At 50.0% G+C, this 26,006-nt stretch overlaps 1 protein-coding gene across 1 annotated transcript; it reads left to right on the top strand.

The window, feature by feature from the left end:
* The first annotated feature begins 3,577 nt into the window (after positions 1–3,577).
* Positions 3,578–21,906, top strand: TNS4 (tensin 4). Its single transcript, XM_038385900.2, has 12 exons — positions 3,578–4,181; positions 9,390–9,843; positions 10,355–10,782; positions 11,927–12,013; positions 12,754–12,873; positions 13,267–13,359; positions 13,689–13,766; positions 14,615–14,686; positions 15,542–15,710; positions 16,310–16,378; positions 20,093–20,119; positions 20,717–21,906. The coding sequence occupies exons 1-12, from the start codon at positions 3,656–3,658 to the stop codon at positions 20,844–20,846; spliced, it is 2,253 nt and encodes a 750-aa protein (XP_038241828.2). The 5' UTR covers positions 3,578–3,655; the 3' UTR covers positions 20,847–21,906.
* The last annotated feature ends 4,100 nt before the right edge of the window (positions 21,907–26,006 follow it).

Below are 26,006 nucleotides of genomic sequence, written 5' to 3'. Positions count from 1 at the left end.
CCTTGTTTTCAAAATGTCTTTCCTAATGAATCTTCCTGTTCATTTTGTTTCAAATTGCATCAGTTCATCTTGTTCTTTGCTTTGCTCTCCTTCATCTGCTGCTTTGTGTTTAGCTGGTGATTTATTTCCTGCCTTTTTTTTTTCTTCCCTGAGAGCAAATATCCAGTAGAGACGTCAAATTAGCCAGGACATGGTGGTTCGTGTCTGAACAATGCAGTGGACTGGCAAAGGCACCAATTGTATTTACTCAGGGTAGGGGGTGTTGGATGATCTGTTGGACATTACAGGGCTTCAGATTTATTCCCCAGGCCCTAGGAGTAGATTTGTTTCTTACTGTTTTCAATTTTTATTTGATTATAGTCTTACGTATGATTTTCCTTTCCTGGTTGGGGTTCGAGCATATTTAACCATTGAGTGGTGCATGTTACATGCACATTGCACCAGGATGGATAACCCCCAGGCCCACTGACACCTGCTTAGCCTACAGAAATGGAGCACGGCCTGAGTCCCCCCTCCTCAGCTGCAGCCTCCTCTCTTGCCATTGAGAGTTGAGCCAATAGCAATATCCCCCTGCAGTGAGACGTCTGCCTAGCTGGAGGTGCTGCAGTCTGTGGGGGTCAGGAGGAAAAGGAACGGTACAGTAGCCCAGCGCAGATAAGCCTGCAGCCTCTGAAAGTCAGCAGGGATGGTGCATTTGGCAGGGCCAGGAGGGATTTGGTGTGGCAGGCTAGTCTGGAGATAAGCTGTTGAAAGAAGCTCAGGCCTCTCGTCCTATTTGCCTAATAACGGGGCTTTGGGTTTTATTATTATTGTTGGGTAGCAACTAGAGGCCCCAGCTGAGATCATTGGGCCAAGCACTGTCCAAGCACAGGCAAGAGACAGGCTCTGCCCCAAAGAGTTTACAGTCCAAACAGACAAGACAGACATAGGGTTGGAGGGGAAACAAGGCACAGAGAGGGGAAGGTCACAGCTGGGATGGAGCCTCAGACCAGTGCTCTAACTACTATCGATACTGCCATGGTCTGGAATTTGTACTGGTGAGAAATGGGCCATAGAGTGGTGCTCTCTCGAAAGAGCCATGGCCGGCGGACGGGGGGCAGAGGGAAGAGCGCCTGGCTGTTTGCAGGGCGCTTTGTGCAGGGTTACAGTTTCCAGGCGAGGGATTTCCTAGGATACGAACCCAAAGAAAAACAAGCACTTCAAAATCTGGGTTAGAATCCCCCAAGGCAAAAGAATGGGAGGGCCAGTTGAAGGAAGGGCTGAGTCTCCTCATCTCAGTGGCTTCAGGGGGGGATCCTGCCCCAGCTTTTTCAGAGATCAGACAGCCCTTGTTCTGCCCCCATGCCTGTGTCCTGGACCTTCCCACCCTGCAAAAAAGCTTCTCTGGGCTGCTGCTCCTTTGGCATGGGCACCATCTAAAACAACAACATGCTCACGGAGACAATACTCAGTTCTCTTAGAGATACTTTTCACCTGTGGTGCTTTACCAAGGAAGGCCAGTACCATTACCCCCATTTTACAGGTGGAGAAACTGAGGCACACACAAGGGACGTGATATGTCCACAGTCACCCAGCAGATCAGTGGCAGAGATAGAAAATCCATGCCATAGCTAAGGAACCTGCTGTTATCTCTGGAGAGGAACCACACAGCTGCCACGGCTGAGTAGAGCAGCTCTGCTGAGGTTCCTTCTGCTTGGTGAAGCAGCGTGTCTCTATTCACTAAGGGCTGAGGCGAGGCTTGAGGGGGCTGGCTGGTGCGCAGATTCAGTCCTGCCAACCCTGACTGTTCCAGACTCACAAGTCCAGTTCCAAAAGTCCTGGGATTGGCTTAACAGTTCTGACATTTTACCAAACGAAACATAAACTTGGGGCGGTTGGGTTTTTTGTCGCCTCTGGGGAGTTTTGTTGTTTGTTTTTTAAATTTAGGGGTCAAGTTTACAAGCTTTTCTCTGCAACCAGCAGGGCTAAAAACCTTTTCCCAATGAAAGCTGGGATTCTACTGTAATCCCATGATTCCAGGAGCTGGAGCTTTAAGAAAAAGACCAGAGAGCATAAGACTCCTGATCAAAATGTGAACGTTGGCAACATGGGGTCAAGTTTCTAAGAGCCTTCTTGGTGCTGCTGGCTATTTAGAGTCATCCCTGTTTTCAGAAGAGTCTCTGTCATCTGAAAACTCAACCTCCCCCTCCACACACTATACTCAGACCCAGCTTCCGGCTCCTCCACCAGCACAGGCTGCCCCGTGCTCTGGCGTGCTAACTCCCTGATAGCCAGGGGCATATCAATACTTGCTATATGATACGGCTTCTGTTCGGCACTCAAAACACAGCCGGCATCACCATGGCAACTGTTTTCCTCAACTTCACTGACGCGCCCTGTTAATTTGGGCAAGTCCCAGAACAGGCCTCCGATGACTAAGGAGGGTGTAGTTTGCTCTCTAGCCCCAAACGCTTGTGTCTCCGTCCTCTCGCGACTGGTGGATGTCGGAAGGTGCTCCTGGGCTCGCATTTCAGAGCTGTCAGAGCTGGGGCTCGGGTCAGGCAGGAGGGGCTTGTGGTTGTAGATGCCCAGGGCCCAAGTTTGATTGTGTTATGTTCAGGACATACAGACAGAGAAATTAGATAGAAACATAAAATACTCTTGCTGGAAGGTTGCAATGTCACCCATCTTGGTGAGGGTTAGGGTTAACCCACAAACACACAAAACAGAGTGAGAGAAAACAAGCTGCACAACTCATGCTACCTTGCTCTAGGATGGATCTTTGCGGACTAACTGCTGAAAGACCCAGATCACATGCCTCCCAATAGAGACCCAGAGGCTACAAGCTAACCAGGAAAACCCCAGAGAATTTAAAGTGATGGCTTCCAGTTTTCAGTGCAGATTCCTGCTTCCACCCAGGGCTTTTAAACACAAACCAAACACACTCAGGGACTAGTCAGAACTTAGTGCATCACTTCAGCCTCCTGTGCAGCCAGTACCTGGGTCACACTTTATCAACAAAACAATGGGATGACGCACGGTCATCCCCATGCAAAGATCTGAACTGGCAATCAGCCCTCCTACCCATCGCAAGAGTTCACCGTCTTGGTTAGAGTTAGCTGTCTATCACTGTCACCTTTGATAGGGCCCCAGTTTTCTCGGAAGCCATCCAAAGGGCTAGATTGAGGCAATGACAGCTCGTGTAATTCTCAGACAAGGAAAAGGTGGGGTGCAAATGGGGCTGAGAGAATTCAGCTCTCTGGAGGGCTGGGGAGGGGGTCATTGGCCACAGAAAAGCAGTGGCAGTGAGGATGAATTTGCAGCTTGCCCGAATGCACCGGAGGACTCGGGTCACCTTGGTGGAATCAAGCGCAAAGGAAAATTTGCAGAGTGGTTTTTTTGTTTTTTTTTCCAATTGAATTCCAAGTTTGACCCCTGCTTCCCTACTTTAGATATTATTCTGCTAATGTATGTTCCAGCTCCCAGAGAGCCTAGTGTCTAACTGCTCGTTCTTTGCATTCTGTAGACTCCCTTTGTGTGCCTTCCGCTTGAGACGGCAGATTAAAGAAAAGGTTTGTCGTGGCCCTTGGCAGAAAAAGGCACGTGGAGAACTCACCCCCAAGACAAGAAGAAGACAACGCTCCCAGGCTGAATATTAAGGCAGGAAGCCGACGTGATGTCTCAGGTCATACCCAGCCACGTGCTGCGGGTTGGCCAGACGATACGTATTGCATCCCAGGAAGAAAGCAGAAGCTTACATCCAGCCAGGAGCCCCTGCTGCCCTAGCTTGACTACAAAATGTTCTTATTATTCAGCCGAGGGTTGGCTCAGCCAGCCTATGATGGCACAAACCAAAGCACGGCTGCTGCCAAATGGGGGACTGCATGGACCTAACTCGAATGCCATGTTCACATGTGTGGCCTCTCCCCCCCACAGGAAAGAGGATCAGGTTGCCTCTTTGGAAAGAGCCAGTCCCACACATCAGCCAGAGGGCGAGGAGGAGACTGAGGGGAATCCTGAGGCCAGTCCAGTGTCTCCAACCCTGGATGTGTCGATAGAAAGCCTGAACCAACTGATCCTAGAAATCGACCCGACCTTTCAGCCCCTCCAGCTCAAACCAGACAGCGGCAAGAAGTACACTGCCCAACCCACATCTCCTGGCAACGCGGCTGTGACCGAGAAACCAGACCTAGATTTGTTAGGTGAGGTGAAGGTTGTCAATGTGCAGTGGAGCGAGCGCACGGCAAGCTCAGCCCTAGCAAAGTAGCATGAAAGTCCCAAAGTGTTTCCATGCATTGCACATGCCCCGTGCAATCCCAGAGAATTCACCCTGTGCAGCAGGCAAGCACAAGGCGGAGGTGCTGCCCAAGTCCTCAAAAAGGGCACTGGTGAAATAATTTTACCCATAGTACAGCCAGGGTTTGGATGTGATTTTTCTTGCCTATCACATCAGGGGCAGGCAAGTAGATTTTGTGGCTGGGCTGGCAAGTTTTCTCTCTGACTTCGATGGGCCCCCATCACCATAATGTCTGAGGCCGCTCTCAATCCATAATGTATTTATCCCCATAGACCTTCTGTGCTGCAGGGCAGAGCTGTTATCCCCATTTCACAGCTGGGAAACTGAGGCACAGATAGGCTAGGTGACTTACAGGGGTTAGTGGAGGAGCTAACAGTTTATGGTCACCTGGCTGGACTTAAAGCCAGGGCAGGTGTGTGGCTTAATGAGGGATTAACGGGGAAGGCAGGAGCTCAGAAGCAAGGCACAGGGGGCGAGTGAATTAGCATAAAGATCAGAGCAGCCCAAGCCTACAGCCCGTGGGCCTCAGGAGAGGTGTGTTTGAGTTTTGTTTGTCCTGCAGTTTCTCTTGGGGGGACCGCCCTCAGAGGGAGACTAGTTAAGGTGCTGAGACAGACTCGGGGCTCTGAGTTCAGTTCGCAGCCTTGCTGCAGAATCCCTGTGTGACCCTGGGCCAATCTGTTTCCAGTGGAACGCCGCTCTCATTTGGGCCCCCAAAGGTGTGGCTGGACTTTCAGCAGAGCCCCATGTGTCAGGTGCAGAGTGAGCTCCTTCGAAAGTCTGTCCCCAGCTGTGAGAGCGAACCCCGCCGCTGGCAGCAACAGTGGGAGAGCAAGGCTTAGCCACTGAGCCCTGCGCAGAGCCAGGTTCGCCAGCACGCTGGTGAATGTAGCACCCACCGTCACCACCATGGAGGCCGCTCTCTACAGCCGTGGGATTGTTCCTAAAAAACTCCAGTGTGTGCTCATCTTCTGTGCCTCAGTTTCCCCATCTGTAAAATGCAGCTAACAGCACTGCTTTACCTTGTTGGGGAGCGGTGAGGCTAAGCCCTTCACAACTGGGGAGGCACTCAGATAGCGCCATGCTGGGAATGACATAAGGGGGCAGCTGAATGAACTGGAGCCTGGGCATATCAACAAGGAACAATGGGAAATGGCTGTGAATGGCAACACGTTCCCCTCGGTTCTTGCTGTGAATTCCTTTGCAAGACAGAGAGTGGAGGGGGACTGATGGCGGAGAGTGGCTTGCACAAAGTAACGTGTTGAGTGAAGACTTTTAGGGATGCGGTGGCCCCTGAGAAATCATTTCTGCAAAGGCCCTGCGTACGCCTGCAGGTTTACCATTGTCATTCTTTGTGGAATGAAAATCCTGATGTGTGCGTTTGAACCTTCCACTCAGGGAGGGTTTGCATAACCCACAGTGTGTTCATGGGAGATATTCATGGCTGAAGCTAATTCTCTCTGGTACTTAGTGGCTGAGAATGTTAGAATGGCCCTCTCGGCCCTGCATAGCATGGGGCACTGGTCACAGTCAGGCTGTTGTTTTGAAGTCAAACCTGCCGCTTCCTGGTGCCAAAAAATTAGCCAGGACCATGAGCTAATATTAAACCTGTCTGATAGGCAAGAGCTTCAAGACAGCAGGCACACAGCTGGGTTAAAGTGATGACCCGGAAACAGCCAATTATTTCTCCTAACAGGACCCTTCTGAGTTACAATTTTTCCTTCCTTTTTCCTTTGGAGGTAGAGCTCCTGGACACAGTGTGTCCAGCCAGGAGCTGGTCACAAGGGCTCTGGACACGAGTGAGCTGACACTGGGACAAACTGGCCACTGGGTGACCAAGCTCTGGCCAGGACTGTCTTTGACAGGGTGATTGCTGCTTTTTAGCAAGAGCAGGGAGGGGAGACTTTGGGGAAAGGTTGAGGCATGAGAGAGAAGTGCCATGTGTTTATTTTTAGTCGGGGTTTCTCAAAAGGACTTGACAAGCTTCCGGCAGATACCCCTAGCCCTGTCGCTCTGGCGAGCTGCAGCACCTTTCGTGCTCCCTGGCTCACCCACTCGGCAGCATTCTTGGTTAGTTCTGAGTTGCAATGGCAGCGTCAGATCAGCCCAGCCCGGTTCTGGCAGGTGGGGCCCCAGGGCTGGTGTTCTCTGCCGTAGCAGGCCCGGCATTGCTGCCTGCAGGGGAAAACCTTGCAGCCATGAGTATTGTAGGCTCTGATGTGCTGGATGGGGCTGTTGATCCAGCTCCCTTTTGAGTGTTATCTAAGGACAGCCTGTTTTATTTTAAAATTGGTTTCTCAACAGTAGACAGATTCACCAGCCCAATTAAACTGAACATCTGTCTGTGCTTTGCCCAGAGGCCTGGCACCAAGAAGGCAACCAAAGAGTAACTTTTGTGCGGACTTGTCCTCGAACCTGATGCCTTTGAGGCACAGTTGTTTCTTACAAGAAGCAGTGACCGCAGCCTTTGGCAATTAACCATCCTCCCAGAGTCATCTACTCACTAACCACACGCTATAAGACAGCAACCAGGCATGTCAAATGAATGACAAGGAAACACAAGACTTTTAAGAGCATTTTTTTATTATGCAAAAAATATTCCATCCTACTGATGCCTTTAACAGTAGCACAAGGAACGCTCCCGGCTTCAAAGGCATGACAAGACCCAGTGGCTGGAAGCGGAAGCTAGACCCATTCAGGCTAGAAACACAATGCACAGTTTTAAGGGCGCAGGTGATTTATGACTGGAACAATGCACCCCGGGGCACGGTGGATTCGCCATCGCCCAGTCTTTAAATCAAGACTGGGCATCTCTTTCAAAAAGCTCCGGTAGCTCAGCCAAAAGCTGTGAGCTTGATGCAGGAAAGGCTGGGTGAAATCTGGCCAAGGTCAGATGATCGAAACAGTCCCTCCTGGCCTTAAAATCCAGGAATCTAGGAATACTTGGAGTGGATGTTCACCCACCGGCTCTCGGCTCTGAATCCACTGAATTATACAGTTCTTATATGTCCATAGAAGATGAGAGTAGCTAGGGTTAGATTTCATGTGCTCTGGCCCACAGCTGAGTTGGGCGCATGTCTCTTCTGTGGTATCTGCCTTTCAAAAGCAGGAAACTGCCCAAAGAGCTGAGGAAGCACCTTGTTCCATGCTGGTAGTGAGCAGTCCCAGCCCCATCTCTGTCGAGCGTCATCTCCCACCAGACACCACAGCCTTGGCTATTTCCTATTTAAAAATAAAACAGGATGGGCTGGTGAAAGCAGCACTTGTTAATGAATAAGGGACTCCGGCATAGCCCCCAGAGATCTCACCACTGTAAATCAGCGCACAGTGACCGTGCACTGCCCCCTAGAATGTGGCATTTCTCTGGCATTTCTCAGTGAGGATCTCAAAGCAAGTTACAGACATCGACTAATTGAGTGCCATGATCCCTCCTGCCCGTTAGCTGTTTTGATCCCAGTGTTACAGATGGGAAAACTAAGGGACCGAGTGGTTAAATGATGATGTGCTAAAAGTCACATGAGGCAGTGGCAGAGCTGGGCATGGAACCCAGAAACTCTATCTCCTAGTCCCCCCTGCTCTAACCATTAGACCCTCTGTTCCCCTACCAGAACCAGGAATAGAACCTGGGATTCCAATCTTAACTTCCAGAGCAAGAAAGCCGGTTAGTGTGAGTCTTCAGAAATCTATTTTTGAATGTTAGGCTTTCTTAGATCTGCTTAGAAACAAAACTTTCCCCTTCACAAGTGTGGGGACGGACACAGCAATATACTAATACGTACGTGTTCTCTTTGGGGTGTCCCATGAGCCCTGAAAGAGAGGGAAGTGAGGGAGAGCAGTTCTGGGATAGATATTGGGGTGCACATACTTGAAAGATCTTGAATCGCCTTGAAGAACTACTTCAGTAACCAAAGGACTCCTGCCCAAATTGGGACAACGGACTCGACCAAACTGCTCCCCTGCCCGAGGTTCTGGCTGCTTTTGCTGCTGGAATGCTCAGCCCGTGATCTGATCAGTTAGAAATGTGCAGGTGCCTTGTAACAAGCAGCTTCGCTCTGCACACAAATGGCACCACGCTGGTTCTGTGCATGGTTACCAATGCTCCAAGCATCCAGCCCCGCCTGGAATGGGCGAAATACACCCTGTGCACACAGCCAAGCACGGGGCCTGGGCACCAGGTGAGCTGTAAGTGGTATGCAGCAGCCAGAAAGCCCATCCCGTCTCACACGCCCTTTGCCCTTGCGTCTGATGTGATCACTCACTTGGGAGTAGCCAGATGTTTTTTTCTTTAGTCAGGTACATACAGAACTGCTGTTTAAGGAAGACAAATAGACGCATCCGCCCTTTGCTACAGGCATCAACTTGTAATCATCACAAGGGGTTCTGCGCTCTCCGAGATGACCGGACATAACCCTGTCTTCCTTGGGGCTGCTCCTGTTAGGCTGGGGGCAGGGCATTTTGGCTGTAATTAGAAGCGAAGTGTCACCATTTCAGAGAGATGAGGTAGGAATCTGCTTCTGGGAGCTGCAATGCAAGGCCTGGCCTTTTGACGTGGGAGAAAGGGGTTACTCAAAACTCTGGGTGGAAGCAGCTCTGTAACGTTCCCTGTTCCTTGGCTAATGGCCACACAACACCTGCAGCCCCTGCAGGCTTATGAAGAAGGGAATTTAAGCACAGCCCAGGCCTACTGAAGAGTAGAGGTTGCATCTAAGCACTAGTGCAGGGAAAGCACCGTTGTGGGGCTTGTGTTTGACACGGGGGGGTTGAAATTCCCATCAAACACAAACTTTCTTTGCACTTGCAATTGTCGGTTGCGCTCCCTTGTTGTGCCTAGATTATCAGTTCCCCCAGACAGGGACCGCGTCACCTTCTGTGACTGTGGTGTGAATGTGGGGCCTGATCTGGATTGATGCCGCGAGGTGCTGTCAGAATATGACGCTGAGGTTCCAAAAGCTACCTAAGGGATTTGGGTGCCCAGTAAATGGGAACTGTACATCAAAATCCCCTGGGTTGTTTTGGAAATTGCAGCCTAAATCCATAATAATTCTCCTCCTATGTTAGGCTGATGAACCTGCCCAAATACCTTATTGTTAACCCCTCCCTTTTTCCCCCCCAGAGATCAAGTATATCGAAATGACCCCCACCCGAGCCAAGAGCCATGAATCGATGCAAGGCTCGGCCAGTCCTTGCATCACTCCGCTCTCCATGTCGCCCCAAGGCAGCTGCTTCCTGCTCCCAAGAGGGGTGCTAGCCCGGGACAACTGCACCCCGAATGGCAGTCTTGTCTTCTCAAGCCCCTCCGGGCCCGACAGCAACCAGGCAGCTCCTCAAAATCAGCCACCCACTGGGAGCTCCCCCCAGACCTGCTACAGAGTGTCTGAGTGTGTGTCCATCCCGCAGCATGGTCAGAAGGATTGCATCTCCTACAGGCCAAATACTCTCCTGGCCACCTCTCCCGGCCTGGAGAGTTTGTGGAGGGCTTTGTACATTGGCCGGGCTCAGCAGAGAACCAGCAGGGTCTCCATGCTCTCCATGAGCCCGGGATCAGATAGCAGTTACGTGCTTGGAAGGTAAATCCGCCTTTGTGATGTCTGTGCATTCAGCGGCTCGGGTGTATTTCCACAAAGAATGAGCCATGGCAGAGAGTTTCTCCGCCTTTATGGAGATGGCCCCATTCAGAAGCCAGGTGGGTGGGGATGGGCAGAAAGCTCTTGGGGGGTTCAAAGCCTAATATACCACCAAAGAGTAGTGCTGCATTCTCCCAGGAAACAACAGATGCACTAGTGCCCCCCTCCCGCCCTTCCGCAAGGAGCAGTTCATGTCGCTGGAAAAGACTGGAGAGTGGGAGCAGAGGAAAGGACAGAAGAGGGAGCTGGCTGTGCTGGCACAATCCCACAGCGCTTTATTCCCCCCTGGGGTGGAAGGGAGCTTTCATGCTGTGATTTGATGTCACAGGAGCCAGGCAAGGTTCCCCCCTCCCCACTCCGCCCCTAGGCAATCTCTTATTTGGCTTGCTGCATAGCATGTCAACTGGCGAACAAGCCCTCCAATTTCCCTGTACCTTCTGCTTTTCTTCTGCAGCAGCACCCAGTCGCTTCTCAACGATGACTCCGACTCTTACCAACCTGCCCACAGATCAGCGGAAAAAAGCCCCTTATCTATCGGCTCTTTCGGTAGCCCTTGTCTCACTTCCCCAGGCGTCCAAGTCGATCATTTTGGAGAAGCCTTTAGCCCAGGTCCCAGTTCCAACAAAGTGAACACCTCTTCCTTCCTGCCACTCCAGAAGGGACACGCCAGCAGCTGTCCCCCGTCCATCGTTAACTCCATGGCTGATATCCCCATACTTATGGTCAACGGATGTCTGGAACATGGTGAGACGTCTCCCAAAATGGGCAGAGACTTCCAGGGTTCCGTCAAGCAGAAAATTCCACCCAGTTTCAGCTCCTCCTCAGGGATAAGCAGCTTGAATAAGACCTCTTCTGAAACGTCTCTCTCCTTCTCCACGAACGGTAAGTTGTGCCTGTTTTGAGTTGGAATCACTCTCTGTTTCAGAGTGAAGTTATCCAACACAGAGACTCCCACTGGGTTACCAAGGTGAAAAGACAGGATGAAACTGGAGATTGTGTTTCCACTTCCAATCAAGCTTTCATTTATAAATAGTTAATAAGACACTAATAGATATTATAGATATCTTTGACGGTGTCCTTGATGGTGATAACCCCATCATCAGAGGTGTTAGAGATGGTCATGAGTCATGGTTGTAAGCAACCTGTTGGACTCTCTCAAGATCTAGAATGATTGATTAATCATTTATTGAAACAGCTAGTCATCATTTTTAACCCTTCATAAATTGGAACCCCAATATAAAGTGTGACCAAGATGTTGTATAAATGAAAACTCTCTCCTGCTGAAAATTGTGTGCAGAAATGTCCAAGAATTGTTCATTAAAAAAGGGTCGGGGTTAAAAACATCCAGTAACAATGAGGTTCCGTAAAATTATTGGGCCCCATCCTCAGCTCGTGTGACCAGGGTAGTTCCACTGAAGCAAATGGAGCTTTGCTCATATACACTGGCTGAGAACGTGACCCATAATGTTTTAATTTCATCCTTATTTCACGGCTAAGACTTTTTTGCCCCCCATTTGTTTTTGGAGGACATCTAAAGATACCAAAAGTTTGGGAAACACAACGTTCCTAGTTCAAGAGTAAACAACTGGGCCATTGTTCTCTGGAATAGTTTACTGGGGCAGCTCCCGACAGAGACTTTTCATCTGGACTCTCATGGGAAAGAAAAGAGGGATGTCTCTCAACATAGCGCTCTTGACTTCAGTGGAGCTGGGCCAATATACACCAGTTGAGGAGTAGCCTATTATCTTTCTGATCTTGACTGTGGTTTGCCAAGAAGATAATGAAGTGGGGAGTGAATTATGCTGGAAACAGGAGAGGAAGTTCTAATTGAAAGACTTGAGCAAACATTTAAACCCAAGCTCAGTTAAAAGAGAAACAGTCTTTGTTAGGGTTCTTCTCCCCTTAAAGATGCCAGGGAAGAGAATCCCTGGGATCTAAATACCTATAACACATGCCTAGGTCTCTCTGCAAAGAGAGAGGTTTGTGTCATGTGCCATGCATGAGGGAATGCCATTGTCTCTTGCAGGTCCCTCCAAAGATGGTGAGCCAACCATGAAATTTGTGATGGACACGTCAAAATACTGGTTCAAGCCAAGCATTACAAGGGACCAAGGTAAAAAGAGTGGAGATTTTGTTGCTAAGCCTATCCCATTACCAAATTTACCCTTCTGCATAGTTCTTGGAGAGCTGCTCGTCTCATGGGGTGGCAGAGGACCCGCAGACGCTCTATGCATCACTTAGGTCCCATAGTGACTTATTTCCTAATTGCATCCTAACCCAATAAAAGCTGGTGTTACGGGAGTGGAAGAGCCACTCACCAGTCTAGAGATGATGCTCAGGAAACATCAGGTCTTCACTCTGTCTGTGCTGTCCGAGTCGAGAACAATACGCTCCCCTTTCTACCGATCAGTTGAGTGAACTTGGTTTTGGAAAGGGCCAACAGTATTTTTCAATTCCCAGGATACGGATCCTGGTTGAAGTCAAATGCTTCTTGAATCACCCCGGTGCAGTAGCACCATTCTGGTCAGGTCTTCTGCATGCCTGGACCTCTGAATTTAAAAGCTCAGTGAGGCAACTGCTAAAGAAGCAGGTCCGTTAGTTGGGAGGACCTAACATTAGCAGATTCATTAAATGAGGATATGTGGTCTAGCCACGAAAGGGAGACAAAGCACCAGACTGTTAGCATGGGTTGCACATGCATGAAGGAAATACTCATATGCACCCTGAAACCCACCCCGCTGCATTTCACTGCCCCCGGGGATGGTTATAGTGCTAGACAGAGGGAATGCTGAGCTCAGAAATGCCGAAATGCCACTTGCGTTGCATGGGTAACCCTCTCCTCTCTGCCTTCAGCAATCCAACTTCTGAAGGAGGCGAAACCAGGCGCTTTCCTCATGCGGGACAGCACATCATACCGCGGGTCGTTTGGGCTGGCGATGAAGGTTCTCAGCTCACCATCCAGCTGCAAGACAGGTACAGAGAGGCCTCTTAAGAACACAGAGCTAAACTCCCCAGGAGAATCGTATAAGCCGGGTTCAGCAGTTTGTAACAGAGCCAATAAGCAATGAGAGTTTTGCTTGATTAGGGACCCACCCCTGTGGGCAGCACAAGGGCCACACATCACTTGAAACCTCAAAACACGGCTGCAGGGGGATGTAAGGGTCAGTGCCGAATTGCCTGGTGGTGGCACAGAAGCACAATTGAAATGGCATTTTGAAAATCCCACCCTGCAGGTAGAGCTGAACTAAAGGGGATCATGCAATTACCGCCCGGCCCAGAGGCATGCAGGGAAAGTGGAGGGTCAAAAACATGGTGGGCAGTAACACTGGAGATTGTGGTAGAGCCTCTCTTGCATTTTGCTTGAAGGTGATGACAGCAGCGACCTGGTCCGACACTTCCTCATTGAGTCATCTGCCAAAGGAGTGCACCTTAAAGGGGCCAGCGAGGAGCCCTATTTTGGTAAGGATATGACTGTCCTGGAGCGGAAGTTACGGGAGGAGTATTACATGTATTATGGTAACACCAGGGCCCTGATCACAGTTGTGCCTGGTGCTTGTCTACACCGCGGTTTAAATGCTTGTTGCAGACACTTCCCAGCGTGTGCCGCGTGACCAGTCAGACCTGTACATACAATGGGTAAAAAACATTGGCTCCTCTAGGTAATAGACCGATGCCACCGTCTTCGCTCTGGCTAGCTGAGACCAGGAGGAGGGAGGTGGGAGGACGTGGGAGCTGGTGGGTTCATGTGTTCCTGCCGTCCGGTAAGCCTCTCGCTGTCTCGGTTGCAGGGAGCCTGTCGGCCTTCGTCTACCAGCATGCCATCACACCGCTAGCCCTGCCCTGCAAGCTGGCCATCCCCACACGAGGTACAGGGCCGACTTGGAGGAGACCAGCGGGCAGAAATGCTGGGAGTTAGCGAGGGGGGGCGGCTAGGTGGCCATTGCGGACACGTCTGGGCTTCACAGCTAAGGAATGGCCCTCCTCCCCCCCGTTCCAGCAAAATGGGAGTTTGGAAGGGGCTGGCACACGGCACACATAGGGCCTGGCCATTACTGCAGTGCGGACATGTCAGTGGGAATGGGGGACAGCACTAGTAGGTGGGGTCGGGGGTCAGGGAGAGGCATGAATGGTTGGCAGCTGTAGGTGCCACTGTGGTGAGGGGTGAGGAGCAAAACTGGCCAATACCTCCCTGGCTGTAGGCAGAGCGGACGCTGTCTTCTTAATCCCATGCAGCGATACCAACGCGCTGGCTGCAGTTGCTAAACCCAGCGAGCGGGCGGGGTGCGAGCAGCCTCTGCAGCAGTCCAAGGGGTGGGGGGTGCACGTGAGCCCGTAGAGAGACCCCTGGGCTGGGAAGAGGGCTCCGGAGAACTGGCCCGGGAGCCGCAAAGCACCACAATCTGCATCAGGGCCAAAAGGGTGGAGCAGAGTGGACAGATGAGGAGGGATCAGATCACAGAGGTGGAGGGGGGACACAGACATGAAGGGCTTGGAAGAGGCAGAGGGTGATGGTGGGGGATATCCCTGGATCCCTGAATAGATGTGGCCTAGTCACAGCGGCTGAAATTCACCCATGTGCAGAGACTCTAAGACTTAACTGGCTCCTGGACTCTGTGTGTCCTCTGAACAGAGGGTGAATTTCACCCCTGGACAACCGTTGATTTCAGAGCTGCTTGCTCCGTCCATGCCTTACGGTTGTTTGTTGCTTGCACAGATTTCGCTGGTGGAGAAAATAGCCTTGAGACCCCCCTGGAATCTGCACTTTCTGCAAGGAAGCAAACTGCTGGTGAGCAAAGAAAAGCAACCAGGTTTCTTCCGGGCTTTATTTGCTGGAGGGGCAACTGTCGCCATCCTGCAGGGCTTTGGACTTCACCCCATGTGGAGTGATTTTACCTTTAACACACCCGACACTGTGATTTTTTTTTCACTGTTGTGATCAATTCTGACACAAGTCACGGAAGCAGCGGAAGAGCAGCTGACATGAGGAGGACCTGTAGCTTGGGGGAGTGGGAGGGTAGCGGCGTTGCCAGCTTGCACCATTTTATCACAAGTCGTGTGGTACCTGGTGTTCTTCTTGTAGCCCCAGTTCCAGGAATCAGGTGACTGCATGAGAATCTCGACTTGCATTAAAACGAAAGGCAGCAGCTAGCTCTCATGATTGAGAAACATTTGAAAATGGCTCAAACCTCTGAAGGCAAAGGAAAAGAACCCGACCGTTATTATGTTATAAAATCTCCTGATTTTCGTGGGCCGACTACTGATTTCTGAACACCTGGGATTTGGCGGTCCTGGGGTAGTGTCGTTGTGGCTGCTTCGAGCTGCTGTGTGGACAAGCATAGGGGGCCTAATGGGGGAAGTGTAAAGACTCCAAGGCTAGCAGTATATATAGGTCATTCTCCTGTCCTGAGTATGCAGTCAGTAATGGGTGCACTGCGGGTGAGAGCAAAGGACCAGAGAAAGAAATGTAGTATAATTATTATTGGTCTGACTGTAGTGCCATGGGCAGGGGCCCCAGTACAGCGCTTGGTGCTGTACAAACACAGAACAAAAAGCTGGTCCCCTGATCGCTCTTCAAAGCAGGCAGGAGGGGCCCGTAGACCCAGCGTGGCGCTGACCTTGGTTTTGTGCTGTGCCGTTGCAGCCTGCAACGTCTTGTACCTCAACTCCGTGAGCGTGGAGACGTTGACCGGCGCCTCAGCAGTTCATAAAGCTGTCTCCTCCACCTTCGAGCTGGAGACGCCGCCCATGCCCACCATTGTTCACTTCAAAGTGACCGAGGAAGGAATAATCCTGACCGACATCCAGAGAAAGTAAGAATGGTCATCTGGGACGTGCCTGCCCGCTCCAGCGGAGATGCTGGTGTTAGACTCCCTGGGGCGGTGCTTATGACAGCATTGCTGCGGATTGGTCAGGGCTGGCAGAGTAACTAGATTCCAGCATGAATGGGGACAGGGCTGCATAAAACCTCGTTATCGTAATCCTGAAATCCTTCCTCTCCGAAATGGGGCCAAAGTCTCCTCCCGGTTACAATGTTGCAAGCCTCATGTAAATTACAGGGGAAACTGGTCCTCTGGGACAAATTAATCCCTTCTGTAATTGGAGGCATAACCCCCAGGCTGCATTTGACCCATTACATTTAATAGTATAGGGACATGATTCTACTCTGAGCAAAGCCACTGTAGCTGTGCCACTGGCCCTTTGGTGAAGGGAGTTAGAATCGGGCGCTAAATTCACGTCACTGCTCAGCCGAGATCGATTAGAACCCAGCCCTTAGGCACCGATGGGCTCGTTGGCTCAGCAAGAGTGGTTTGACTTTGAAGAAGTGTATTTCTCCCCATTGAGCTATCCAGGCGCTGCCTCTTTTAAAGCCTTCTCTTCTTCTTCTTCTTCTTCTTCTTCCCCTCTGCAGGGTGTTTTTCCGACGACACTATCCCCTTGCTGCCCTCAGCTTCTGTAGCATGGATCCTGAGAACAGAAAGTAAGTTGCAACCAACTGCTCTGCAATTTGGGGCAGTTAAGTTATTCAGGGTGCAGGCTGGGTGTTGTAGTGTTCATTTGACCCTCGATGGAAAATCACTGCCATGTGTCTAGTGCCCGGTGGGCACCGGATGGGACCAAGGACTGGCCCTGAATAGAAAGTCAGAATTGAAAGAACTGATCAAAATTCCAGACTTTCAGAAAAGACTAATCTGAAGTTCAGCTTTTTTCCCCAGTAAAAGTAACAGTTTTCTAGTTACACAGTAATTATATGCAGCTAATAAAATTAAATATCTGGATTTCTCTTTTCAGAGTAGCAGCCGTGTTAGTCTGTATGCGTAAAAAGAAAAGGAGTACCCGTGGCACCTTAGAGACTAACAAATTTATTAGAGCATAAGCTTTCGTGAGCTACAGCTCACTTCATCGGATGCATTTGGTGGAAAAAGCAGAGGAGAGATTTATATACACACACACACAGAGAACATGAAACAATGGGTTTATCATACACACTGTAAGGAGAGTGATCACTTAAGATAAGCCATCACCAGCAGCAGGGGGGGAAAGGAGGAAAACCTTTCATGGTGACAGGCAAGGTAGGCTAATTCCAGCAGTTAACAAGAATATTAGAGGAACGGGGGGGGGGGCGGGAGAAATACCATGGGGAAATAGTTTTACTTTGTGTAATGACTCATCCATTCCCAGTCTCTATTCAAGCCTAAGTTAATTGTATCCAGTTTGCAAATTAATTCCAATTCAGCAGTCTCTCCTTGGAGTCTGTTTTTGAAGCTTTTTTGTTGAAGTATAGCCACTCTTAGGTCTGTGATCGAGTGACCAGAGAGATTGAAGTGTTCTCCAACTGGTTTTTGAATGTTATAATTCTTGACGTCTGATTTGTGTCCATTCATTCTTTTACGTAGAGACTGTCCAGTTTGGCCAATGTACATGGCAGAGGGACATTGCTGGCACATGATGGCATATATCACATTGGTAGATGCGCAGGTGAACGAGCCTCTGATAGTGTGGCTGATGTGATTAGGCCCTATGATGATATCCCCTGAATAGATATGTGGACAGAGTTGGCAACGGGCTTTGTTGCAAGGATAGGTTCCTGGGTTAGTGGTTCTGTTGTGTGGTGTGTGGTTGCTGGTGAGTATTTGCTTCAGATTGGGGGGCTGTCTGTAAGCAAGGACTGGTCTGTCTCCCAAGATCTGTGAGAGTGATGGGTCATCCTTCAGGATAGGTTGTAGATCCTTGATGATGCGTTGGAGAGGTTTTAGTTGGGGGCTGAAGGTGATGGCTAGTGGCGTTCTGTTGTTTTCTTTGTTGGGCCTGTCCTGTAGTAGGTGACTTCTGGGTACTCTTCTGGCTCTGTCAATCTGTTTCTTCACTTCAGCAGGTGGGTATTGTAGTTGTAGGAATGCATGATAGAGATCTTGTAGGTGTTTGTCTCTGTCTGAGGGGTTGGAGCAAATGCGGTTATATCGTCGCGCTTGGCTGTAGACAATGGATCGAGTGGTATGATCTGGATGAAAGCTAGAGGCATGTAGGTAGGAATAGCGGTCAGTAGGTTTCCGATATAGGGTGGTGTTTATGTGACCATCACTTATTAGCACCGTAGTGTCCAGGAAGTGGATCTCTTGTGTGGACTGGTCCAGGCTGAGGTTGATGGTGGGATGGAAATTGTTGAAATCATGGTGGAATTCCTCAAGAGCTTCTTTTCCATGGGTCCAGATGATGAAGATGTCATCAATGTAGCGCAAATAGAGTAGGGGCATTAGGGGATGAGAGCTGAGGAAGCGTTGTTCTAAGTCAGCCATAAAAATGTTGGCATACTGTGGGGCCATGCGGGTACCCATCGCAGTGCCGCTGATTTGAAGGTATACATTGTCACCAAATGTGAAATAGTTATGGGTCAGGACAAAGTCACAAAGTTCAGCCACCAGGTTAGCCGTGACAGTATCGGGGATACTGTTCCTGACGGCTTGTAGTCCATCTTTGTGTGGAGTGTTGGTATAGAGGCTTCTACATCCATAGTGGCTAGGATGGTGTTTTTAGGAAGATCACCAATGGACTGTAGTTTCCTCAGGAAGTCAGTGGTGTCTCGAAGATAGCTGGGAGTGCTGGTAACGAAGGGCCTGAGGAGGGAGTCTACATAGCCAGACAATCCTGCTGTCAGGGTGCCAATGCCTGAGTTGATGGGGCGTCCAGGATTTCCAGGTTTATGGATCTTGGGTAGCAGATAGAATACCCCAGGTCGGGGCTCCAGGGGTGTGTCTGTGCGGATTTGTTCTTGTGCTTTTTCAGGGAGTTTCTTGAGCAAATGCTGTAGTTTCTTTTGGTAACTCTTTGGTGGGATCAGAGGGTAATGGCTTGTAGAAAGTGGTGTTGGAGAGCTGCCTAGTAGCCTCTTGTTCATACTCCCACCTATTCATGATGACGACAGCACCTCCTTTGTCAGCCTTTTTGATTATGATGTCAGAGTTGTTTCTGAGGCTGTGGATGGCACTGTGTTCTGCATGGCTGAGGTTATGGGGTAAGCGATGCTGCTTTTCCACAATTTCAGCTCGTGCACGTCGGCGGAAGCAGTCTATGTAGAAATCCAGGCTGCTGTTTCGACCTTCAGGAGGAGTCCACCCAGAATCCTTCTTTTTGTAGTGTTGGCAGGAAGGTCTCTGTGGGTTAATATGTTGGTCAGAGGTGTGTTGGAAATATTCCTTGAGTCTGAGACGTCGAAAATAGGATTCTAGGTCACCACAGAACTGTATCATGTTCGTAGGGGTGGAGGGGCAAAAGGAGAGGCCCCGAGATAGGACAGATTCTTCTGCTGGGCTAAGAGTATAGTTGGATAGATTAACAATATTGCTGAGTGGGTTACGGGAACCATTGTTGTGGCCCCTTGTGGCATATAGTAGTTTAGATAGCTTAGTGTCCTTTTTCTTTTGTAGAGAAGCAACGTGTGTGTTGTAAATGGCTTGTCTAGTTTTTGTAAAGTCCAGCCACGAGGAAGTTTGTGTGGAAGGTTGGTTCTTTATGAGAGTATCCAGTTTTGAGAGCTCATTCTTAATCTTTCCCTGTTTGCTGTAGAGGATGTTGATCAGGTGGCTCCGCAGTTTCTTTGAGAGTGTGTGGCACAAGCTGTCAGCATAGTCTGTGTGGTATGTAGATTGTAATGGATTTTTTACCTTCAGTCCTTTCGGTATGATGTCCATCTGTTTGCATTTGGAGAGGAAGATGATGTCTGTCTGTATCTGTGCGAGTTTTTTCATGAAGTTGACAGATTTCCACTCTATACGGCTAAATTCAGTGCCTTGCATAATGACAGGTTTCAGAGTAGCAGCCGTGTTAGTCTGTATTCGCAAAAAGAAAAGGAGTACCCGTGGCACCTTAGAGACTAACAAATTTTTTAGAGCATAAGCTTTCGTGAGCTACAGGGTTCGTGAGAAAGGTTTTCCTCCTTTCCCCCCCTGCTGCTGGTGATGGCTTATCTTAAGTGATCACTCTCCTTACAGTGTGTATGATAAACCCATTGTTTCATGTTCTCTGTGTGTGTGTATATAAATCTCTCCTCTGCTTTTTCCACCAAATGCATCCGATGAAGTGAGCTGTAGCTCACGAAAGCTTATGCTCTAATAAATTTGTTAGTCTCTAAGGTGCCACGGGTACTCCTTTTCTTTTTGGATTTCTCTTGTGAGCTTATTCATCTCTTTCCTTTCAGGTGGCAAAAGTACTGCAAGTCTTCAAGGTAAGCTTCATCCAAAGAAACCTCCCGAAAATGCAGGAGGAAAGGGGCTTCGGTTATGGGGTTCTGGTTATTTATATAGACATTTCAAACAGCAGCTTAAACTTAAAATTTAAAACCCCAGTGATCGGAGGAGAAACAAAATTTAGTGGCTGGCTTGAATAGAGTTAGGAGAATTCATCAGTGCTTTGTAACGAACCCCTCCTGGAATGGAAGGGGGATTCAAGTGTTACCCATAGAGACCCAAACTTTGTAAGATCTCTGCAGTAGCTACAGCTGTCCCTCTCACAGGGGGTGAATTTCACCCTAAGTGGAAAGAGCCCAGCAAATCCTTCAACTCCCGAAGTTTTCTCAGTACTCAGGAAGTGAGTTCCTCTATGACTGTACTTTGTGTCCCAGAAATGTTTCATAGTCAGGAAGGTGACAGTGAGAAGCACGACCCCAATATGGTTTCTCCTCGGGAACGTGATTAGGGAATGGGTCAGGTGGGATTGCTAGACTCAGAAGTTCACTCTGCAGCTAGTTTCAGCTTGTTCTCTTCCATTTTTGAATGCAAGCTAACTGGGCCTTTTTTTTTTTTGGTCTCTCTCTTTTTCAAAGGATCTTTGGCTTTGTAGCCAAAAGCCAAACTGATGTCGAGAATGTCTGTCATCTCTTTGCCGAGTACGACACTGTGCAGCCGGCTTCTCTTGTCATTGACTTTATCAGCAAACTCCTCCCAGAGCAATAGATGCTGCAGACCTGCATAGAAGCCGGTGCTGGCAGTACCTGGATGCTGCTGAGCCATTTCCTGCCATTCTATTGCTACCTTGTTGCATTTTGGCAACTGCTCCTATTTATAACTTTTGTTACGTACTTTGATGTCCAGAGTTTCAGAGGAAGGCTTTACGCTCCCTGCTCAGCCCTGGGAGCCTCTTCTGGGATCAGATCTCATTCAAGATCTCTGATGAGGAATCCCATGGAAATCTCTATCATGCCGAATGCCTTAGGTGTATGTATTATTGCAGCCTGCAGGAAGCCACAGTGGGTCAGATGGTGGATGAGTGTGTGACGGGTTGGATTTGCCTTGCAAAGTTCACTCATCTGGGGTGAGTAATTTTGTTCTTTAATAGGCAGGGAAAATATGGGGGCCAAGATTTTTGATAGTGATGCCTTGATTTCTGGCTGCCCAATTTGAGACTCTTAAAAGGATCTGAGCTCCCACCCTCCAAAAATCCGGGTTAGCACCGCCCGACCTCACAGATGTCTTGTGAGGATAAATGACGCTTTGCTACAATGGTACCTGGCGCCAGGCGAGGGAGGACCTTCTGGAGACCGATAGGCCCTTCTAAGTAGCCTCCAGGTGGATTCTGCAAATCAAGGCCCCTACGATCACGAGCTGATTCTGAAAAAATCTTGGCTCCCTAAGGATTTGTGACTGAAATGTAGGGCGAAGTAGATTTTTTTGGCCAGGGCTGGTAAATTTTTGTGCCATTTTTGCTAGGCTGGATTAGCCTGGATCGAAACATCCAGATCAAGACGAGCGGAGAAATAAACGTTGACATTTTCATGACCGTAAATGTATTGGCTTTTTGGAGGAGACTTACCTGGATCTGGGCCAGATCCTCAGCTGATGTAAATTGGCAGAGCCTCCTTCTGGGGCACTCCACCTCCTAAAGGAAGCAGGTGATTCCAGTAAGTAAGAGGCCCAATTGCATAGCTAGGGCATTGGACTGGGAGCCAGGAGATACGAGGTCAATTCCCTTCACTCAACGGCCATCAGCTGAAGGTCTCATCCCTTTGGAGCATGAGGAGATAAACCAGGGAATTGAGCTAGTGAGTCTGGACCTGGGAAATCAGATGGGGTGTGCACAGGTTGCAATACTCATTGTCTAATCCCCTAACTCAATCTTGATAAGCCAAAATCCTGGGCAGTTAGTTTGTTTGTGCCTCTTCCTCCATTAACTGCTGTATTTTCACAGCACTTCCTGTGCTATTTACATAGGAGTAAGATGTTACAAAAGCACCAGGCTGTGTAACTCTTTGGGCTTGTTCTTTGGCCAGGACTCAGGCGGGCAGCCCGGTCTACTTAGGGGCAAGGCTTGGGGCAGCATGATCTAGTGGTTAGAGCCCTGGACTGGGACTCTGGAGGCTTAGGTTCTACTCCTGGCAGCTAGTGACTTGCGTGACTGTAGGCAAGTTCCTCCACCTCTCTGTGCATCAGTTTCCCCTCCTGCTCTTTGTCTGTCTTTTATATAATGGCAGTGCCCAAAAGACTCCAGTTGGGACTGGGGCCCCCATTTTGCTGCAGTCTCTTTTGGGCAGGTCGACCTCTCGCTTTGTACAGAACTCAGTGCAAGGAGGCCCCAGACCCAGTACATTCAATTCATGTCCAGCGAAGTCAGATGCAAAGGAGTATAAAGCGAGGCAGGAGCCTTAAATCTCCAGGGGAAGACGTTCTTGAACCAGTGCACTCATTTCTGTGTAAAAGTGGGGTGTGTGGGGGGGTGTTATTCTATTTGACTTTCAGTGAAGATATTTAAGAAATGGAATCCGCTAGATCTATTGTTTTGCAAGAACAGATTTCCAAGGGCTCCATTCTGGCTGTGTGATCCATTGCTCAGGACTCTCCGCTCGCTGAGTGGAGAGGCTATGGAACAGATTCCCCCCTAGTTCTGATTCATTGGGAGCTGCAAAACAAGGCATCAAACGCTGGTCTTCTGAGCCCTCGCTGAGCACCCCTAGCCACTGGCCCTACAGTCCTCCAGCCTCGCCCGGAGGTGGGGCTGACCTGGTGCCTAGGCCGTCTGCTGTTTCTCTGCACAGGCTTGAATGTCACCCAAGGGGAATAACTAGGCAAGCGGATAATTCCCTACAAAAGTTCCATGGTCATCTGCTCCCCAAATGAGTCTCTTCTGAGGCCAGGCCACGTGGCCATCCCAACCTGGCCTTTGTGTACAGAGGCTTTCTGACAAGTCTATAACACAACGATGCCTGCTGAATCTCCGGCCTCTCCGCGGAGGGGGTTTACAAGGGAGCCAATTAGCACCAACTGCAAATTCCTCCAGAGTTTCTTTTTTTTCTTTGCAAACAAATAAAGAGCCCCACGCAGCCAGAGTCCTGGAATTGGAGGGATGAGCCACTTTAGAACACCAGGGGGCTCCACCGAGTCAGCTTTTATCTCCAGCCCCTTGTGCCCATCTTCTGGGAGTTATAAAGACGCAGGAAAGTCTGTCTGGCAGCTTTGCTGGTTATTGTAATGCTGTTTTGATTAAATAAAATTTAATCACTTCTGTGACTTTCAGTCCTCTGCGCCTGGCCTCTAAGAGCCTGGCTTCTGGGACTGTGATTTCTGTTATGCAAGCTGTGAACAAGCAATGCTTTAATTCATTGCTTTTATTACAGTGCTTTCCATGAAAATCTATGTACAATGGCAAAGGGAATATGAAATTCAAGTGCTCTGGCTCGCCAAATGACAGCACTAAGAGCATTTGCTGCTTTCCTTTTTCTTTTTAGAAAATAAAATATGCAAAAATTCCCCAAGAAAATCTGATTCCCACCCCCACCCTCCACTTTTCAGTCCAAGCTGCTGATAATGAGTCCAATTTTGCAAAACTCCTCCAAACCCATCTGTGTTGCTGTTGTTTGCTTTTACTTTTCAAACCCAAACCATTTTGGAGCAGGGAAAACGGCCAATTGTCAAGCCAAATCCTTGACATTTTTGCATTTGGAACGTTTTGTGTCCATGAAGAGCCCTTTGCTCCTGAAATCCAGCTGAAGTTTCAGGTCAGACCAATCCAAACGCTCCAAGGGAAACTCAGCCCAACCCACCTGGATTTAGGAAGGAAGCAGCCAGCAAGGTTCCAAGCACCTCCTGGTTTCCATGGCTTGGCCCACACTTTTTGGACGCTCAGCTCTTGGTTTAGGTTCTTCGCTTTCGTTCCAGCCATTTTGTAACAAGGCCCGATCCTTTATTTTCCTGGTTTGTGGTTTTATGACCACAGCGCCCTGCACCAGCCCTAGCAAATGCCTCATGTCATCACTATCGCTCTGCTTTGGAGTCCAGCTAGTGACGGATATTTCAAGGGCAAACACCCCAGGCCCCTCAATGCTCCGAAAAGTCACAGCCCCGGGCCACACAACAAACGTATGATGGGAGAATGATGTCGCTCAGGGATGTGGAAAATCCAAACCCCGAGTAACGTGGTTATCCCGACCGAATTCCCACTGTCGTCGGTGCTGTGTCAATGGCAGAGCTGTAGTGCTCAGTGAAGACATCGAGGGGCGGTCACTATCTTCCCCTATCGCTGTAGCTCTGTCTGGAGCAGCACAGTGGGGTCTCTCGAGGGGGTGGATTTTCCCCCTGCTGGCATCTGAAGCCCAGGGACCATATACCGGGAATAGGGATCGCCTGCAAATGTACAGCCCAAAGTGCTGTCTCCAGGGGCTGTATGGTGTGAAGCAGCATAGGACACAAATCAGATACCATCATAGTGTGAAACATTAAACCTCCTGGCCACGGGCACAAGGTGCCCCCTGGGTGTGGCGATGCTGAATGTAAGGCTGCTTCTCAGGCCGACTCTCTGATGGTCTGAGCGCAGGGCTGGGCTCCTGGAACTCCTGGATCCTCCTCCAGTCTCTGACACTTATTCCCTCTGTGATCTGGGGCAAGGCACTTCCTGACCAGCATGGCCCATCTGCCCAATCCCCGAGGGAATGTCTCCTCCGTTGGGCTCTCCGTGCTTTCTCCGGCTGAAGCCTGTGTGGGCCTCTCCCATCTGCGAGAGGCGTTCGTCTTGCTTGGGGTCTGCGGTGGTGGCATCAGAAAGCCGAGCTCCCTGACTCCTTCCTGGGCAGAGCAAACTGCTCTCATGTGGAATCAAGAAAAGGAGGACTTGTGGCACTTTAGAGACTAACAAAGTTATTTGAGCATAAGCTTTCGTGAGCTACAGCTCACTTCATCGGATGCACTGATGTGGAATCAGTTCTGCTGGCTGGGAATTTACAGCCCAGATTCCTTGACCCCCATTCCCTGTTTCCTGCCTGTCAGAGCTGTTTGAGAGGAGCGGGCAGTGAGACCCTCCTGAACCAGCCTAGCCACATGCCAGCCTGGGGTGGGACTGCCTCCCGCTACCCACACGCGCAGCCCAGCGCTCATGCTCATGGGCACACGGGAGCGGCTGGGCCAGATCCAAGCAGCCTTTCCTCTGTTGCCTTGATGGTGGAGGGGTGGGGGGAATATGTGATGGACAGCTAGCGGAGGCTGGCGGGAAGGTGCTGGGATGGTGATCGGAGCCACCCCGTTGGTGGACTGCGCTGAATGGAGATTCCCGGCCCTGTAAGGTGGGGTCTGCAGCCCAGGTGCAATTGCACACACCCGTATTTGCACGTGGAAATGGCCCAGCGGGCACCTGAGTGCATCCAGCTGATTTGTTCTCCCTCCCTTCCTGCAAAGTGGGTCCTGGAGCCACAGCGCCCTGCCTCTCCCACGGGTCATGTGTTTCCAGGTGGCTTTGCGAGGCGTCCGAGAGAGAAAGCCATGTGTAGCCATAGGCCCCTCTTTGAAAAGGGCTTCCGGAAACGGGACAGTAGCCCGGCTCGTGGTGCTGGCATCTTGCTGCCTGATCAGCTGTCAGCCCCGCGACACAGATGAGCTGCTGGGCACTGGCAAGCCAGGAACCGCATGTTGGCAAACCAAGCACCCTGCCCCAGCCAGCCAGCAACGCTGCCTGCACAGAGGGACCACAGCTGAAGCTGGAGGGGCCCTTGGCAGCCACCTGCACCAGCAAACCCAGCCACCGTGCCCCGGCTCCACCTTTTCACACTGTAGGCTCAGGGGAGTGATACCTCTTAGGGGCTGGTTTCCTCTTCCTCGGCTCACCAGCCTGCTGTGGCTGCTGGTTGCACCGTG

The sequence above is a fragment of the Dermochelys coriacea genome, chromosome 27 (assembly GCF_009764565.3).
Source record: "Dermochelys coriacea isolate rDerCor1 chromosome 27, rDerCor1.pri.v4, whole genome shotgun sequence".
Lineage (NCBI taxonomy): Eukaryota > Metazoa > Chordata > Testudines > Dermochelyidae > Dermochelys > Dermochelys coriacea.
This window is presented reverse-complemented; position numbering and strand designations above follow the sequence as displayed.